This window comes from Dipodomys spectabilis, unplaced genomic scaffold, assembly GCF_019054845.1.
Source record: "Dipodomys spectabilis isolate Male_0828 unplaced genomic scaffold, ASM1905484v1 ptg000184l, whole genome shotgun sequence".
Taxonomy (NCBI): Eukaryota; Metazoa; Chordata; class Mammalia; order Rodentia; family Heteromyidae; genus Dipodomys; species Dipodomys spectabilis.
This window is the reverse complement of record NW_024870861.1, coordinates 988,390-1,005,294: the sequence shown is the minus strand read 5'-3', so window position 1 is coordinate 1,005,294 and position 16,905 is coordinate 988,390. Positions and strand designations below refer to the sequence as shown.

The following is a 16,905-nucleotide window of genomic DNA, read 5'->3' as shown; positions in this document are numbered from 1 at the left end:
GGCTGGCCCGTCCCCTGTGGTGGTGGCTGGCCTGTCCCCTGTGGTGGTGGCTGGCCCGTCCCCTGTGGTGGTGGCTGACTCGTCCCCTGTGGTGGTGGCTGACCCGTCCCCTGTGGTGGTGGCTGATCCGCCCCCTGTGGTGGTGGCTGGCCCATCCCGTGGTGGTGGCTGATCCGCCCCCTGTGGTGGTGGCTGACCCACCCCCTGTGGTGGTGGCTGGCCCGTCCCCTGTGGTCCTGGCTGACCCGTCCCCTGTGGTGGTGGCTGACCCGTCCCCTGTGGTGGTGGCTGACCCGTCCCCTGTGGTCCTGGCTGACCCGCCCCCTGTGGTGGTGGCTGACCTGTCCCCTGTGGTCCTGGCTGGCCCGTCCCCTGTGGTGGTGGCTGGCCCGTCCCCTGTGGTCCTGGCTGACCTGTCCCCTGTGGTGGTGTCTGGCCCGTCCCCTGTGGTGGTGGCTGACCCGTCCCCTGTGGTGGTGGCTGGCCCGTCCCCTGTGGTGGTGGCTGGCCCGTCCCCTGTGGTGGTGGCTGGCCCGTCCCCTGTGGTGGTGGCTGGCCTGTCCCCTGTGGTCCTGGCTGACCCGCCCGCTGTGGTCCTGGCTGGCCCGCCCCCTGTGGTAGTGGCTGGCCCGCCCCCTGTGGTGGTGGCTGGCCCGTCCCCTGTGGTGGTGGCTGGCCCGTCCCCTGTGGTGGTGGCTGGCCTGTCCCCTGTGGTACTGGCTGACCCGCCCGCTGTGGTCCTGGCTGGCCCGTCCCCTGTGGTGGTGGCTGACTCGCCCCCTGTGGTGGTGGCTGACCCGCCCCCTGTGGTGGTGGCTGACCCGTCCCCTGTGGTCCTGGCTGACCCGTCCCCTGTGGTGGTGGCTGGCCTGTCCCCTATGGTGGTGGCTGGCCCGTCCCCTGTGGTCCTGGCTGGCCCGTCCCCTGTGGTGGTGGCTGGCCTGTCCCCTGTGGTGGTGGCTGACCCGTCCCCTGTGGTCCTGGCTGACCCGCCCCCTGTGGTGGTGGCTGGCCCGTCCCCTGTGGTGGTGTCTGGCCCGTCCCCTGTGGTGGTGGCTGACCCGTCCCCTGTGGTGGTGGCTGGCCCGTCCCCTGTGGTGGTGGCTGGCCCGTCCCCTGTGGTGGTGGCTGGCCCGTCCCCTGTGGTGGTGGCTGGCCTGTCCCCTGTGGTCCTGGCTGACCCGCCCCCTGTGGTACCGGCTGGCCCGTCCCCTGTGGTGGTGACTGACCCGTCCCCTGTGGTGGTGGCTGGCCCGTCCCCTGTGGTGGTGGCTGACTCGTCCCCTGTGGTGGTGGCTGCCCCATCCCCTGTGGTCCTGGCTGACCCGCCCACTGTGGTCCTGTTCAGAGGTGCTGTGTGCTGACTTCCATGCTCACGAGGGTGATGTGGACCTTCCCAGGAGGGGTTCTTGTCCACGTGTGTCCCTGTGGGGAGGTGAGCTTGTAGCATGTCGAGAGCACCGGCAGAGGACGGCAGCTGGCAGAGGTGTCGGTGCCAGGGCAGGTGCCCGCCGCTCACACTGCTGCCTGCCTGCCCGCCTCCCGCCAGTGGGTGGCGCTCCCCCAGGAGGCATGGAGACTTCCCCTTGCCACCGTCTCTGACCTCCACTGAGGTGCTCGAGTGTCAGCTGAGGGCCTCCCCGGGCACACAGACACCGCCGGGCCTAGCGCCGTCGGGTTCCATCCCAAGGGCCTGAGGTCATTCCTTGCCAGGAGGGAACAGTTCTGCTCTCACTCCACAGCATCTCCCTCCTTCCCCGAAGGAGGGAGACACCCCAAAGCCCTGACTGTGCTGCCATGCCTGTCCCTCCAAGTACACAGATGTTGGGATGAGGTGCAGGCAGGACCACTGGACGGGGCGTGGCCTCTTGCAGCACCCAGCATGGATCGGGGGGCCCTGTCCACTCCGCACTAAGAGAGCATTTGTGTGTATGTGCGTGCATATGCGTGTGCAGGAGATCACGTGCACACACATGCACATTGTGTGAGCAGGTGTATGCACATGTGCTTGTCTGTGGGCCAGTGTGCATGTGCTAGTGTGCATACATACACGTGTGTGTGTGTAGATGTATTGTGTACATGTGAAAGTGTGTGAGCAGGTGTGTGCATGTGTGTGAGCCAGGTGACTGTGCTGATGTGTTTAATTGTGTGTGACCGTGAGCACACGTGTGTGGGCATGTGTGTGAGCCACTGTGCGTGCCTCATGTGGGGCCTGGTGCTTCCTGGTGGGAGCCATGTCGGGGGCTGGGAACACTGAAGGTGTGATTGTCCTGGGGGGCCTGGAGCATGGGGGTGGCTGAGAGGCCGCGCGGCCCGTGAGCTGCTCAGCACGGCACGGCTGCTGCCTTCCGGGGCAGCATGGTCCCGCGAGCGGAGCTTTTCTGTTCCCTTGGTCCCTCAGCCTAGATCTGCTCAAGAATTCAGCATGAATGCCAGCAGCAGGGCTGGCGCAGCTGGCAGGAGCCAGGAGGAGCGGTCAGCACACGTAGATGGGGCAGGGGCAGGACACCCCATCCCGCACCCAGCTGGCCCCCCACAGTGCTGGGGGGAGGGGCAGGGAGGACCGAAGGGGAGAGAGCCCTGGAATTTCCGCCCTAGGATCTTCTAGAGACACCTGAGGCATAAAATCCCATTAGTGGCAGTGAGTTTCCACATTGTTCTCTGGGCATTTGAGACCATTCTGAGCGTCATGGGGATAAATTTGGGGAGCCCGACCTTGCAGAGATGCAGCTGTTTGCATATGGCCTGCCCCGGCCTGTGAACGGGCGTGGGGTTCAGCTGCTTGGAATGCCGTCTGCTCCTGCGCTGTGCACAGCTGTCCATCGGTGGCTCCTCCCTCCTCTGGGGACAGCGCTTCAGGCCCTCACCACAGCAGCAGGGAAGGGTGCAGCCCTGGTAACAGTGGCCTGGGGGAAACCGTGAGGAGGGCATGCAGGACGCCGTGTGAGAACTGAGTGTGCGTGTCTGAGTGTGAGAATGTGTGTGACTGCATGTGCACACATGTCAGAGCATGCGTGTCTGCGTAGAAATGTACATGGCACAGTGTCCACGCATGTGTGTGCAGATCCCAAGCACCCTTCCAGCTCATCTTGAGCGGCCCCTTCGGCCTCAGTTTCCTCATTCTGTAGAACAGACTGAAGATTGAGCAGCTCATGGGCAGCTGGTGCGAGAGCTCGTGAGCCGTGGTGTGGCTCACACTTTGTATGTAGGACCCCCGTGGTCTGGCTGGGTGGGGTGGCTGACGGCCCGTGGCCTGGCTGGCTTTGTGGACTGCTCCTGACCAGCCTGGTCCTTTTGTGGATAGGCAAAGGAGGAGGACGCCATGAACCAGGCTGTGGAAGGTGAGCTGAGCGGTGATGCCCGGCTGGAAATTGCCCTGCCTGGATTGCCCCCGAGGGCAGGTGCACCTCAGGTGCAGCCAGAGCCCCGGGAGGAGCGCAGAGCCCACGTCGAACACGTGTGTCTCTGTGAATGGCACCGCAGACAGCTGGCCGGGCAGTGGGCCTTCCTGCCTCTGGCTGCTGGTCGTTGGACACCAGCCTCCAGATTACTCTCTCATTCTCAGGCCTCTGCCTGAGCCCAGGGCTGTGGCTTCTGCAGGCCCCGCAGGACCCCAGTTGGTCTGTCTGCCTGCTGCTCTTCCTGGCCTTGGAGCTGCCCTCTCCCTGCTCAGAGTAGGGGCTCAGGGCCCTGTGAACCTTCACCCTGAGAAGAGTCACAGTAGAGCTGGGCATCGAGGGTCTGGAGAGGTCAGAGCAGGAGTTCCCTGCCCCTCAGGAGTGCTGGGCACTCTCCAGGCCTGGACAGGAAGGGATGTCACTAGCAGGCAGGGAGCTGTTGGCTGCTGGCAGATCCTGACCCTTCCCTGGCCTTCCTCGGCCGGGAGGGGGTGCACATGGCGGGGGAAGGGGCAGGTGTGAGGCCCTGTGGGACACCATCTCCTCCCTTCTGTTTGATGCCACATCTTGATTAGTGATGCAGAACTTAGTGGAAATGCAAATCCTGCCAATGGTTAGACTGCCTTGAGTTGGTGTCAGTCTTACATTTGTTGCTTAAAACCTCAAAATGAGCTTGTGGTGCATGCCTGAAATCCTAGCTACTTGGTAGGAAGAGACTGGGAGACTCACAATTCAGGCCAGTCTGGGTAAAAAAAGACATCATTTCAACAGAAAACATAACTGGGCCTGGGGTGGGTGTCCATCATCCCAGATACAACAGTCAGTGTAATTGGGGGACTGCAGTCCAGGCTGGCCTGGGCGAAAGGTTCTCGAGACCCTGGATGCAGTGCAGGGTCTTGCGTCAGGCCAGGGGTGCTGTCACCCCTCCTGGACCCTGCTACTGCCCAGAGCTCAGGGCTGGGCAGGGGGCTTCTGGCCCAGGAACTGCTCCTGATTGGAATCAGGGCCGGGCAGGGGGGCTTCTGGCTCAGGAACCACTCCTGATTGGATGAACCTGGGAAGAGGGCAGGCCTCATCTCTGTGAGGTGCTTGTCACAGGAGCCCACCTGGCGGCGGGAAAAGTGAGGCTCAGAACCAGCTCAAGTACTGTGACCCAGGGCAGGTGACACGACAGATGGTGCTACGTGATGGACAGGGCTATGTGATGGACAGACGCTATGTGATGGACAGGGCTACTCAATGGACAGGCGCTATGTGATGGACAGGAGCTATGTGATGGACAGGTGCTATGTGATGGACAGGGCTACGTGATGGACAGGAGCTATGTGATGGACAGACGCTATGTGATGGACAGGGGCTACGTGATGGACAGGGCTATGTGATGGACAGGGGCTACGTGATGGACAGGAGCTATGTGATGGACAGGAGCTATGTGATGGACAGGCACTACATGATGGACAGGCGCTATGTGATGGACAGGCGCTATGTGATGGACAGGCGCTATGTGATGGACAGGCGCTACGTGATGGACAGGCGCTATGTGATGGACAGGCACTACGTGATGGACAGGCACTACGTGATGGACAGGAGCTATGTGATGGACAGGCGCTATGTGATGGACAGGAGCTATGTGATGGACAGGCGCTATGTGATGGACAGGAGCTATGTGATGGACAGGCGCTATGTGATGGACAGGCACTACGTGATGGACAGGCACTATGTGATGGACAGGGCTATGTGATGGACAGGCGCTATGTGATGGACAGGAGCTATGTGATGGACAGGCACTACGTGATGGACAGGCACTATGTGATGGACAGGGCTATGTGATGGACAGACGCTATGTGATGGACAGGGGCTACGTGATGGACAGGCGCTATGTGATGGACAGGCACTATGTGATGGACAGGGCTATGTGATGGACAGACGCTAATGTGATGGACAGGGCTATGTGATGGACAGGGCTATGTGATGGACAGGGCTATGTGATGGACAGGCGCTATGTGATGGACAGCGGCTATGTGATGGACAGCGGCTATGTGATGGACAGGGGCTATGTGATGGACAGGCGCTATGTGATGGACAGGCGCTATGTGATGGACAGGCACTATGATGGACAGGAGCTATGTGATGGACAGGCGCTATGTGATGGACAGGGGCTACGTGATGGACAGGCGCTATGTGATGGACAGGGCTATGTGATGGACAGGAGCTACGTGATGGACAGGCACTATGTGATGGACAGGCGCTATGTGATGGACAGGCGCTACGTGATGGACAGGCGCTATGTGATGGACAGGGGCTATGTGATGGACAGGAGCTACGTGATGGACAGGCACTATGTGATGGACAGGCGCTATATGATGAACAGGGCTATGTGATGGACAGGTGCTATGTGATGGACAGGCGCTATGTGATGGACAGGGGCTATGTGATGGACAGGGGCTACGTGATGGACAGGCGCTACGTGATGGACAGGGCTATGTGATGGACAGGTGCTACGTGATGGACAGGTGCTACGTGATGGACAGGAGCTATGTGATGGACAGACGCTATGTGATGGACAGGGGCTACGTGATGGACAGGGCTATGTGATGGACAGGGGCTACGTGATGGACAGGCACTATGTGATGGACAGGGGCTATGTGATGGACAGGCGCTATGTGATGGACAGGCGCTACGTGATGGACAGGTGCTATGTGATGGACAGGCGCTATGTGATGGACAGGGCTATGTGATGGACAGGCGCTATATGATGGACAGGGGCTATGTGATGGACAGGCGCTATGTGATGGACAGGGCTATGTGATGGACAGGCGCTATGTGATGGACAGGAGCTACGTGATGGACAGGCGCTACGTGATGGACAGGCGCTATGTGATGGACAGGGCTATGTGATGGACAGGGGCTATGTGATGGACAGGCGCTATGTGATGGACAGGCGCTATGTGATGGACAGGCACTATGTGATGGACAGGAGCTATGTGATGGACAGGGGCTACGTGATGGACAGGGGCTACGTGATGGACAGGGGCTATGTGATGGACAGGGCTATGTGATGGACAGGAGCTACGTGATGGACAGGCACTATGTGATGGACAGGCGCTATATGATGGACAGGGGCTATGTGATGGACAGGTGCTATGTGATGGACAGGCGCTATGTGATGGACAGGGCTATGTGATGGACAGGGCTATGTGACGGACAGGCGCTATGTGATGGACAGGCGCTATGTGATGGACAGGGCTATGTGATGGACAGGAGCTATGTGATGGACAGGCGCTATGTGATGGACAGGAGCTATGTGATGGACAGGGGCTATGTGATGGACAGGCGCTATGTGATGGACAGGGGCTATGTGATGGACAGGCGCTATGTGATGGACAGGAGCTATGTGATGGACAGGGGCTATGTGATGGACAGGCGCTATGTGATGGACAGGAGCTACGTGATGGACAGGCGCTACGTGATGGACAGGCGCTATGTGATGGACAGGGGCTACGTGATGGACAGGCACTATGTGATGGACAGGCGCTACGTGATGGACAGGCGCTATGTGATGGACAGGTGCTACGTGATGGACAGGGGCTACGTGATGGACAGGCGCTATGTGATGGACAGGTGCTACGTGATGGACAGGGGCTACGTGATGGACAGGCACTATGTGATGGACAGGAGCTATGTGATGGACAGGGCTATGTGACGGACAGGCGCTATGTGATGGACAGGCGCTAGGTGATGGACAGGAGCTACGTGATGGACAGGGGCTACGTGATGGACAGGGCTATGTGACGGACAGGCGCTATGTGATGGACAGGCGCTAGGTGATGGACAGGAGCTACGTGATGGACAGGCACTATGTGATGGACAGGCGCTACGTGGTGGACAGGGGCTACGTGATGGACAGGGGCTATGTGATGGACAGGCGCTATGTGATGGACAGGCGCTATGTGATGGACAGGTGCCACTCGATGGACCGAAGCTGTGTGATGGACAGAAGCTATGTGGACAGGTGCTACACTGTAGACAGGCCTGGTGCAGCCCCTTCCTTCCCCAGATGGAATGGAGAATTCTCTGAAGCTGTGTGAAGAGGAAGGACAGCAGGGTGGGAAGCATGCAGCCAGAGACTTCCTAGCAGATGCATGTGCCAAAGCCCAGCCACGTTCCATGCTGGCCTCTCTGCCAGCCTCTGCACTCTGCCCCTGAAGAGCACCTGGTAAAGACACCTAAGTGTATCGAGACCCAGGCTCCCGCAGCCCTTGTGGCACCAGCCGGGGCAGCCCCTGGGCCTCACTCATGGTGGGCAGGCTCGCTGAGCCATCTTGGAGGACTGGGGTGACCCAGGTGTCCCATAGGCCTCTGAGAAGCCTTGAGGTCTGCATACTGATGAGTGGCCCTGTGGGATGGGAGGCAGGACCCCTCCCCCTGCCCTATGACACCCTCAACCCTGATAAGTTCCAGGAATTGTCCTTTGCCATCAAGTTAACGCCCACTGCATGCTGGTTTAGAGCATTGAGAGTAATAGGGAACCAGAGTAGACTTAAGAGTAAAGGGGGTGTGCTTTGTCTACTACATTCTACAGGAGGTGAGGCAGATGGGACTAGGGATCTGGGGACCTTGGAGGGGGGACGGGATGGATACATAGATGGATGGTGGATAGGTGGATGAGTTGATGGGTGGATGAATGGATGGATAGATGGGTGGGTGGGTAGGTGGATGGATGGATGGATGGGTGGGTGGGTGGATAGGTGGGTGGGTGGATAGATGGATGCATGGATGGATGGATGGATGGATGGATGGGTGGGTGGGTGCGTGAATGGGTGGGTTGGTGGATGGGTGGGTGGATAGATGTATGGATGGATAGATGGCTAGATGGATGCATAGGTGGATGGATGGATGGATAGGTGAATGGATAGATGGATGGATGGATGGATGGATGGATGGGTTGATAGGTTAGGTGGGTAGATGGGTGGGTGGATAGGTAGATGGGTGGGTGGTTAGATGGATGATGGATGGATGGATGGATGCATGCATGCATGCATGGTTGAGTGGAAGGATGAATGAATGGGTGGGTGGATAGATGCATGGATGAGTGACTGGATGGATGGGTGGGTCAGTGTGTGGGTGAATAGATATATGGATGGATAGGATGGATGAGTGGATGGGTAGATGGATGGATGGATGGATGGTTGGATGGATGGTTGGATGGATGAGTGGAAGTGTGGGTGAGTGGATGGGTTGGTGGGTGGGTGGGTGGGTGGGTGGGTGGATGGATGAGTGGAAGGATGGATGGATGAGTGAGTGGATGGGTGGGTGGGTGGATAGATATATGGATAAATAGGATGGATGGGTAGAAGAATGGAAGGATGAGTGGGTGGGTGGGTGGCTGGATGGATTGATAGATGAGTGGGTGGATGGTTGGATGATTGGAAGAATGGATGAGTGGGTGGATGGGTGGGTGGGTGGATGAGTGGGTGGATAGATGTATGTTTGTATGTATGTATGGGTAGATGGATGGATGGGTGGGTGAATGGGTGGATGGATGGATGAGTGGAAGAATGGATGAGTGGGTGGATGGGTGGGTGGATAGATGTTTGTATGTATGGATGGGTGGATGGGTGGATAGATGGGTGAGTAGATGGATGGATGGATGGATGATGGATGGATAGATAGATGGGTGAATGGGTGAATGGATAGATGGATGAGTGGGAGGATGGATGAGGGGGTAGATGGGTGGGTGGATAGATGTATGTTTGTATGGATGGATGGGTGGATGGATGGATGGGTGAATGGGTGGATGGATGGATGATGGATGGATAGATGGATGGGTGAATGGGTGAATGGATAGATGGATAGATGAATGAGTGGAAGGATGGATGAGGGGGTGGATGGATGGGTGTGTGGATGCATGGATGGATGGATAGCTTCAAATCTGAGCAGCAAGGAAGGAAATCCCCTCTTCCTTCCTCTCCTCTGTCCAGTGTTTTCATGCTTGGAGGCAACAGTTGCAGCAAGCATTGGGATTGCAACAATCACTTTTTAAAGTTCCAGTTTGACCACAGAACAATGGCTGGAGGCCAGGACTTCCAGCATTCTCCACTGGGGCTGGGCTGAGGCCTCCATGGGCCCTGGCCTGAAGGCCTGTGCCCACACACCCCAGGCAGACTCAGCAGTTCGGACAGACAGGAGCTCCTCTGGCTGCTCCTCAGAATGCCCTGCCCTGTGGATGTCTTGGAAAAATGGGAGGGAAGGAGTTAAACGCAGCGTGGAGGTCAGCGGGTCACCTTGGCTCTCAGGGCTGGCCCTTCTGCGGGAGTGGAAAAGTAGCAGAAAGCTGCTGGGAGTAAGCAGAGAACTGAGAGTGGGGGTGGGCGGGCTCTGCCCGCAGGCCCCGCCTCCTGGCCCACCGGGCAGCTGCTGCGCTCACAGCCCCGATGGCTCCCGGCCCCAGCGGACGCCTCCGCCTGCTGCTGCCGCCGCTGCTGCTGCTACTGCTGCTGCTGCTGCTGACCTGCCTTCCGCCTGCTGGGGCCAACCTGCTGAGTCTGGAATGGCTGTGGTCCAGTAAGCTCTCCGACTCCCCGGCCACCCTGGTCCCCCGTCCCACACATGCAGGCCCCCGGCATGACCCCACAGAGCCAGCACCGCTCTCTGCCAGCCCCGAGCTGCCTAGGGAACACCAAGGGCCTGGCCGGCCTGGGGCCTCCGCCCCCCCCACGGCCCTGGCCACCCCGGCCGCGAGCTCCGACACGAAGGAGGAGAACATTGCCGGCGTCGGAGCCAAGATCTTGAATGTCGCTGAGGGCATCCGGAGCTTCGTCCAGCTGTGGGATGATGCCACTCCTACCCCGAACTCGGCTGTGGCGGACCCCCCCACCCACACAGGGCTCTCCAGCAACCCCCAGGACAGCAGGACTACTCTCTGGCCAAGCAGTGGAGCTCTGGGCTCACCGGACACCCAGAGCCCCGAGGCCAGCACCCTGGCTGTGCCCACCCAGCCGTCTCCCTCTTGGAGCAGGACCCAGGCACCCCAGAGGGGTTCCACAGCACCGCCGGTACCCACAGGTAGAGCTCCTCTCTCCTCCATGCCAGGCAGAGCGCCCGCCTGGCAGCCTGGGCACCTGGACAGGGGAAGACGCTTGCCGGTGGTGGCCGGTCCCAGCCCGCGGCACGGATGCCCCGAAGGACCCGAGGCGCCCATGCTCATGCCACTTCTGCTTCCGCTGGTGGTGGGTCCCCTGGCCACGCAGAGCGTCTCCTCCGCGCCTCCCTCTGCCCCCTCCACCCGCCTGGCTCAGGCAGCAGCGCCAGCACCGCGTGGAGACTGGGGTGCTTGGTTCTCCCACAGGGCTGGTTCCCCGGTGTCTGGTCTCGCTAATAACGCAGCCTTGCTGGGGGCTGTCCCGCAGGCCCCTGCCGGCCGCTGCCTGCCCCTGCCGCCCGGCCTTCCTGTCTGCAGCCGTCTGGGGTTCGGGCACTCCTGGCTGCCCAACCTCCTCCACCACAAGAGCCGTGAGGAGGTGCGGGCTGCCGCGCGGGCGTGGACGGGCCTCCTTCGCACGCACTGCCACCCCTTCCTTGCCTGGTTCTTCTGCTTGCTGCTGGCCCCTCCGTGCGGCCCGGGCCCGGGCCCGCCGCCCGCCCTGCCACCCTGCCGCCAGTTCTGCAAGGCGCTGGAGGACGCCTGCTGGGGCGGCCTGGAGGGGGCCGGGCTGCCCATCCCCTGCGCCTCGCTCCCTGACCAGGAGGAAGGGCACTGTGTGTTCATTGGGCCGGCTGCAGGTAACTGGCTGGCCACCGCCCCTCCTCCCTTTTGCCTTGCCAGATGGAATCAGCCGGGGCTGACTTGACCCCCGGCCCGTCTCTGCCCCTCCAGAGCCTGTGGGGGAGGGGAGGGCGCAGCCCGACTGGGCTCTGGGGTAGGATGGGAGCTGGGCCTGACCCAGGCCTGGGTGTCGCCTGGGTGTCCGGGGTGTCGCCTGCCCCCGGTGATCTCCACTGTGTGTGTGCTCAGTCCTCACAGTACCTCTCCTGTGTCCATTTTGTCCTGTCACAGGACATAGCCACATCCCTGTTCTCCGACACAGGACGTAGCCTTGTGTCCTGGGTTACATCTTTGGTCACTGACAGGAAGCTGACAGGCAGAGCCCTGATGTGGTGTGCCTCGGGGGCTGTCATTCCTCCAGATCCCGCCTCCTCCTGCTCCCAGCGGTTAGGCTGCACATCTCCAATTCTGTGGCTCCCGCCAGCCACGGGGCGGGTGCAGGCCTGGGCCCCCGCGATGCACCCACAGCCTTGCCATGGGGGGGCCCGTACCCCGTCACCCTTGCTGCTTGGGGAGAGGTGAACAGCAGGCAGGGACAGGCTGGTTCTGAGCACCTCCAGAGCGGAGGCAGTGGAGGTGGGTCTGGCAGTTCCTCCCGTCTGAGCCTCTGAGCCGGGCTCCCCTGCCAGCCCTTGGCGCGGCTTTGGTGGAAGGCCTTGGCTGTCTGTCCCCACCTCGTGCGGAGCTGGCCCTGACCCTCGGCCCTCAGGCGCGAGCCAGCTCTGTGGAACCCAGGTCCGGCGTCTGCAGTCGACGTGACGCTGCCCTGCTGACCCCCAGCGAGCCTGGCTACTGCCAGGGGTTCTTCCCCGCAAAGGCCCTGGTGGAGGCCTGGGGTGAGGAGGGAGGGCAGTGCCGGGCCTGGGAAGGACATGGGAGCCGTGAGGATGGCACAGGGTGGCCGCACCCCAGCGAGGTAGAGATGAGGAGGGTGGGGTGCGGGGGCAGGCTGGGGGCAGGGGCTCTGGCTGGAGCCTGGGCGGTCACCCGCCCTTCATCTGGGGGGTGGCAGGAGCAGCAGTGGGCAGCTGTGTCCCCCCCATCCCACAGCCGCTGTGCCGGGCAGCTCAGAGTGCCACTCCGGCAGGCATGGGGAGGCCTGGTGTCCCCTACGGGGGGCGTGGCCACACAGGGGCATCCGACCTCCCTGAGCCTTGGGGGCCACGGTGGCACATTTTGGGGGGGGGACAGTGGGCTCATCACTGTGACATCCCATAGGTACCACCTTGCCCTGTGCCCGGGACCCCCGGGACCCCTCCCAAGGCCCCTGCCCTGTGCCCAGCCTCATCCCTCATCCCCCGCCCTGGCAGAGCGCAGCAGCGCTCACTGCAGGTTTGCATCTTGCTGCTTTCATCGGAGTAGGACTTATGGAATGTTACTGTCCTTGACAACGCTTCAGTTAACCTGAGGTTTCTGTTTAACTTTGATTCAGGAAGCGGGCAAGACCGCCTCCATGGAAAAGTACCTGAACGCTTATCTCTCCCTCCTGGCAATCTGCAAATATTTGTTGTATGGTGCTGACAGAGCTTCCACATGCCGCCAGTCCCTCTGAGGTGTACCAGCCCTCCCGCGCTGCCCACTGCCCGGGGCATCCACCCCCACGGCCTCCCTGGGGCTCAGGGGTCCTGTGTGGTGGTCTGGGAGCCGTGGCAAGTGTGATTTTATGTACAAATGCATTGCGTATGCGACCACAGTCCAGTGCACTCCGTGTGAACGTGTGAGGTCAGTCCCAGGGCGGGTTGTGAGGTGCTGACCGCCGCTCCCTGTGCTCTGTGGGGTTGGTCCTCTGCAGCTCCACGCTCTGCTCTCCAAGTTCAGCTTGTTCAGATCACACAGATAGGCGAGGTCCTGAGCCTGGTTTCTTAACATCCACCAGGCTCATCTGTGTCAAAGAGACAAGATTCCCATCATCTGTAACTGCGTCTGCAACTCCTCCCCAGCTTCCCAGGATCCCCTGGGTTCAATCCACGGCGTGGCTGCGGTGAACATGTGTGCCTGTCTGTGTGTGTCTGTGAGCCTGTGTGTGTGCCTGTCACTGTGTGTGTCTGTCACTGTGTGTGTCTGTCACTGTGTGTGCCTGTCACTGTGTGTGTCTGTGAGCCTGTGTGTGTGCCTGTCACTGTGTGTGTGTCTGTCACTGTGTGTGCCTGTCACTGTGTGTGTGTCTGTCACTGTGTGTGTGTCTGTCACTGTGTGTGTCTGTCACTGTGTGTGTGTCTGTCACTGTGTGTGTGTCTGTCACTGTGTGTGTGCCTGTCACTGTGTGTGTGCCTGTCACTGTGTGTGCCTGTCACTGTGTGTGTGCCTGTCACTGTGTGTGCCTGTCACTGTGTGTGCCTGTCACTGTGTGTGTGCCTGTCACTGTGTGTGTGCCTGTCACTGTGTGTGCCTGTCACTGTGTGTGTGCCTGTCACTGTGTGTGCCTGTCACTGTGTGTGTGCCTGTCACTGTGTGTGTGCCTGTCACTGTGTGTGTGCCTGTGTGTGTGCCTGTCACTGTGTGTGTGCCTGTGTGTGTGCCTGTCACTGTGTGTGTGCCTGTCTGTGTGTGTCTGTGAGCCTGTGTGTGTGCCTGTCACTGTGTGTGTCTGTCACTGTGTGTGAGCCTGTGTGTGCGCCTGTCACTGTGTGTGCCTGTCTGTGTGTGTGCCTGTCTGTGTGTGTGTCTGTCACTGTGTGTGTGTCTGTGAGCCTGTGTGTGTGCCTGTCACTGTGTGTGTCTGTCACTGTGTGTGAGCCTGTGTGTGCGCCTGTCACTGTGTGTGCCTGTCTGTGTGTGTGCCTGTCACTGTGTGTGTGTCTGTGAGCCTGTGTGTGTGTCTGTCACTGTGTGTGTGTCTGTCACTGTGTGTGTGCCTGTCACTGTGTGTGTGCCTGTCACTGTGTGTGTGCCTGTCACTGTGTGTGTGTCTGTGAGCCTGTGTGTGTCTGTCACTGTGTGTGTGCCTGTCACTGTGTGTGTGTCTGTGAGCCTGTGTGTGCCTGTCACTGTGTGTGTGCCTGTCACTGTGTGTGTGTCTGTGAGCCTGTGTGTGTGCCTGTCACTGTGTGTGTCTGTCACTGTGTGTGTGCCTGTCACTGTGTGTGTGTCTGTCACTGTGTGTGTGTGCCTGTCACTGTGTGTGTGTCTGTGAGCCTGTGTGTGTGCCTGTCACTGTGTGTGTGCCTGTCACTGTGTGTGTGCCTGTCACTGTGTGTGTGCCTGTCACTGTGTGTGTGTCTGTGAGCCTGTGTGTGTGTCTGTCACTGTGTGTGCCTGTCACTGTGTGTGTCTGTCACTGTGTGTGCCTGTCACTGTGTGTGCCTGTCACTGTGTGTGCCTGTCACTGTGTGTGTCTGTCACTGTGTGTGTGCCTGTCACTGTGTGTGTGCCTGTCACTGTGTGTGTGTGCCTGTCACTGTGTGTGTGTCTGTCACTGTGTGTGCCTGTCACTGTGTGTGCCTGTCACTGTGTGTGTGCCTGTCACTGTGTGTGTGCCTGTCACTGTGTGTGTGCCTGTCACTGTGTGTGTGTCTGTGAGCCTGTGTGTGTGTCTGTCACTGTGTGTGCCTGTCACTGTGTGTGCCTGTCACTGTGTGTGTGCCTGTCACTGTGTGTGTGCCTGTCACTGTGTGTGTGTCTGTCACTGTGTGTGTGTGCCTGTCACTGTGTGTGTGTCTGTGAGCCTGTGTGTGTGCCTGTCACTGTGTGTGTGCCTGTCACTGTGTGTGTGCCTGTCACTGTGTGTGTGCCTGTCACTGTGTGTGTGTCTGTGAGCCTGTGTGTGTGTCTGTCACTGTGTGTGCCTGTCACTGTGTGTGTCTGTCACTGTGTGTGTGCCTGTCACTGTGTGTGTGCCTGTCACTGTGTGTGTGCCTGTCACTGTGTGTGTGTGCCTGTCACTGTGTGTGTGTCTGTCACTGTGTGTGCCTGTCACTGTGTGTGCCTGTCACTGTGTGTGTGCCTGTCACTGTGTGTGTGCCTGTCACTGTGTGTGTGCCTGTCACTGTGTGTGTGTCTGTGAGCCTGTGTGTGTGTCTGTCACTGTGTGTGCCTGTCACTGTGTGTGCCTGTCACTGTGTGTGTGCCTGTCACTGTGTGTGTGCCTGTCACTGTGTGTGTGTCTGTCACTGTGTGTGTGTGCCTGTCACTGTGTGTGTGTCTGTGAGCCTGTGTGTGTGCCTGTCACTGTGTGTGTGCCTGTCACTGTGTGTGTGCCTGTCACTGTGTGTGTGCCTGTCACTGTGTGTGTGTCTGTGAGCCTGTGTGTGTGTCTGTCACTGTGTGTGCCTGTCACTGTGTGTGTCTGTCACTGTGTGTGTGCCTGTCACTGTGTGTGTGCCTGTCACTGTGTGTGTGCCTGTCACTGTGTGTGTGCCTGTCACTGTGTGTGTGTCTGTGAGCCTGTGTGTGTGTCTGTCACTGTGTGTGCCTGTCACTGTGTGTGCCTGTCACTGTGTGTGTGCCTGTCACTGTGTGTGTGTCTGTCGCTGTGTGTGTGCCTGTCACTGTGTGTGTCTGTCACTGTGTGTGTGTCTGTCACTGTGTGTGTGTCTGTCACTGTGTGTGCCTGTCACTGTGTGTGTGCCTGTCACTGTGTGTGTGCCTGTCACTGTGTGTGTGCCTGTCACTGTGTGTGTGCCTGTCACTGTGTGTGCCTGTCACTGTGTGTGTGCCTGTCACTGTGTGTGTGCCTGTCACTGTGTGTGTGCCTGTCACTGTGTGTGTGCCTGTCACTGTGTGTGTGCCTGTCACTGTGTGTGCCTGTCACTGTGTGTGTGCCTGTCACTGTGTGTGTGTCTGTCGCTGTGTGTGTGCCTGTCACTGTGTGTGTGTCTGTCACTGTGTGTGCCTGTCACTGTGTGTGTGCCTGTCACTGTGTGTGTGCCTGTCACTGTGTGTGCCTGTCACTGTGTGTGTGCCTGTCACTGTGTGTGTGTCTGTCACTGTGTGTGTGTCTGTCACTGTGTGTGTGTCTGTCACTGTGTGTGTGTCTGTCACTGTGTGTGTGTCTGTCACTGTGTGTGCCTGTCACTGTGTGTGTGCCTGTCACTGTGTGTGTGTCTGTCACTGTGTGTGCCTGTCACTGTGTGTGTGCCTGTCACTGTGTGTGTGCCTGTCACTGTGTGTGTGTCTGTCACTGTGTGTGTGCCTGTCACTGTGTGTGTGCCTGTCACTGTGTGTGCCTGTCACTGTGTGTGCCTGTCACTGTGTGTGTGCCTGTCACTGTGTGTGTGCCTGTCACTGTGTGTGTGCCTGTCACTGTGTGTGTGCCTGTCACTGTGTGTGCCTGTCACTGTGTGTGTGCCTGTCACTGTGTGTGTGCCTGTCACTGTGTGTGTGCCTGTCACTGTGTGTGTGCCTGTCACTGTGTGTGTGCCTGTCACTGTGTGTGCCTGTCACTGTGTGTGTGCCTGTCACTGTGTGTGTGTCTGTCGCTGTGTGTGTGCCTGTCACTGTGTGTGTGTCTGTCACTGTGTGTGCCTGTCACTGTGTGTGTGCCTGTCACTGTGTGTGTGCCTGTCACTGTGTGTGCCTGTCACTGTGTGTGTGCCTGTCACTGTGTGTGTGTCTGTCACTGTGTGTGTGTCTGTCACTGTGTGTGTGTCTGTCACTGTGTGTGTGTCTGTCACTGTGTGTGTGTCTGTCACTGTGTGTGCCTGTCACTGTGTGTGTGCCTGTCACTGTGTGTGTGTCTGTCAC

The 16,905-nt window shown here is 59.4% G+C and overlaps 1 protein-coding gene across 1 annotated transcript in view; it reads left to right on the top strand.

The window, feature by feature from the left end:
- Positions 1-9,832: 9,832 nt before the first annotated feature.
- Positions 9,833-16,905, top strand: part of Col18a1 (collagen type XVIII alpha 1 chain) — a 62,688-nt gene continuing 55,615 nt past the window's right edge. Inside the window, exon 1 of the mRNA XM_042695309.1 lies at positions 9,833-10,463. Coding sequence (XP_042551243.1) covers positions 9,833-10,463 — 631 coding nt within the window. The remainder of the gene's footprint in view (positions 10,464-16,905) is intronic.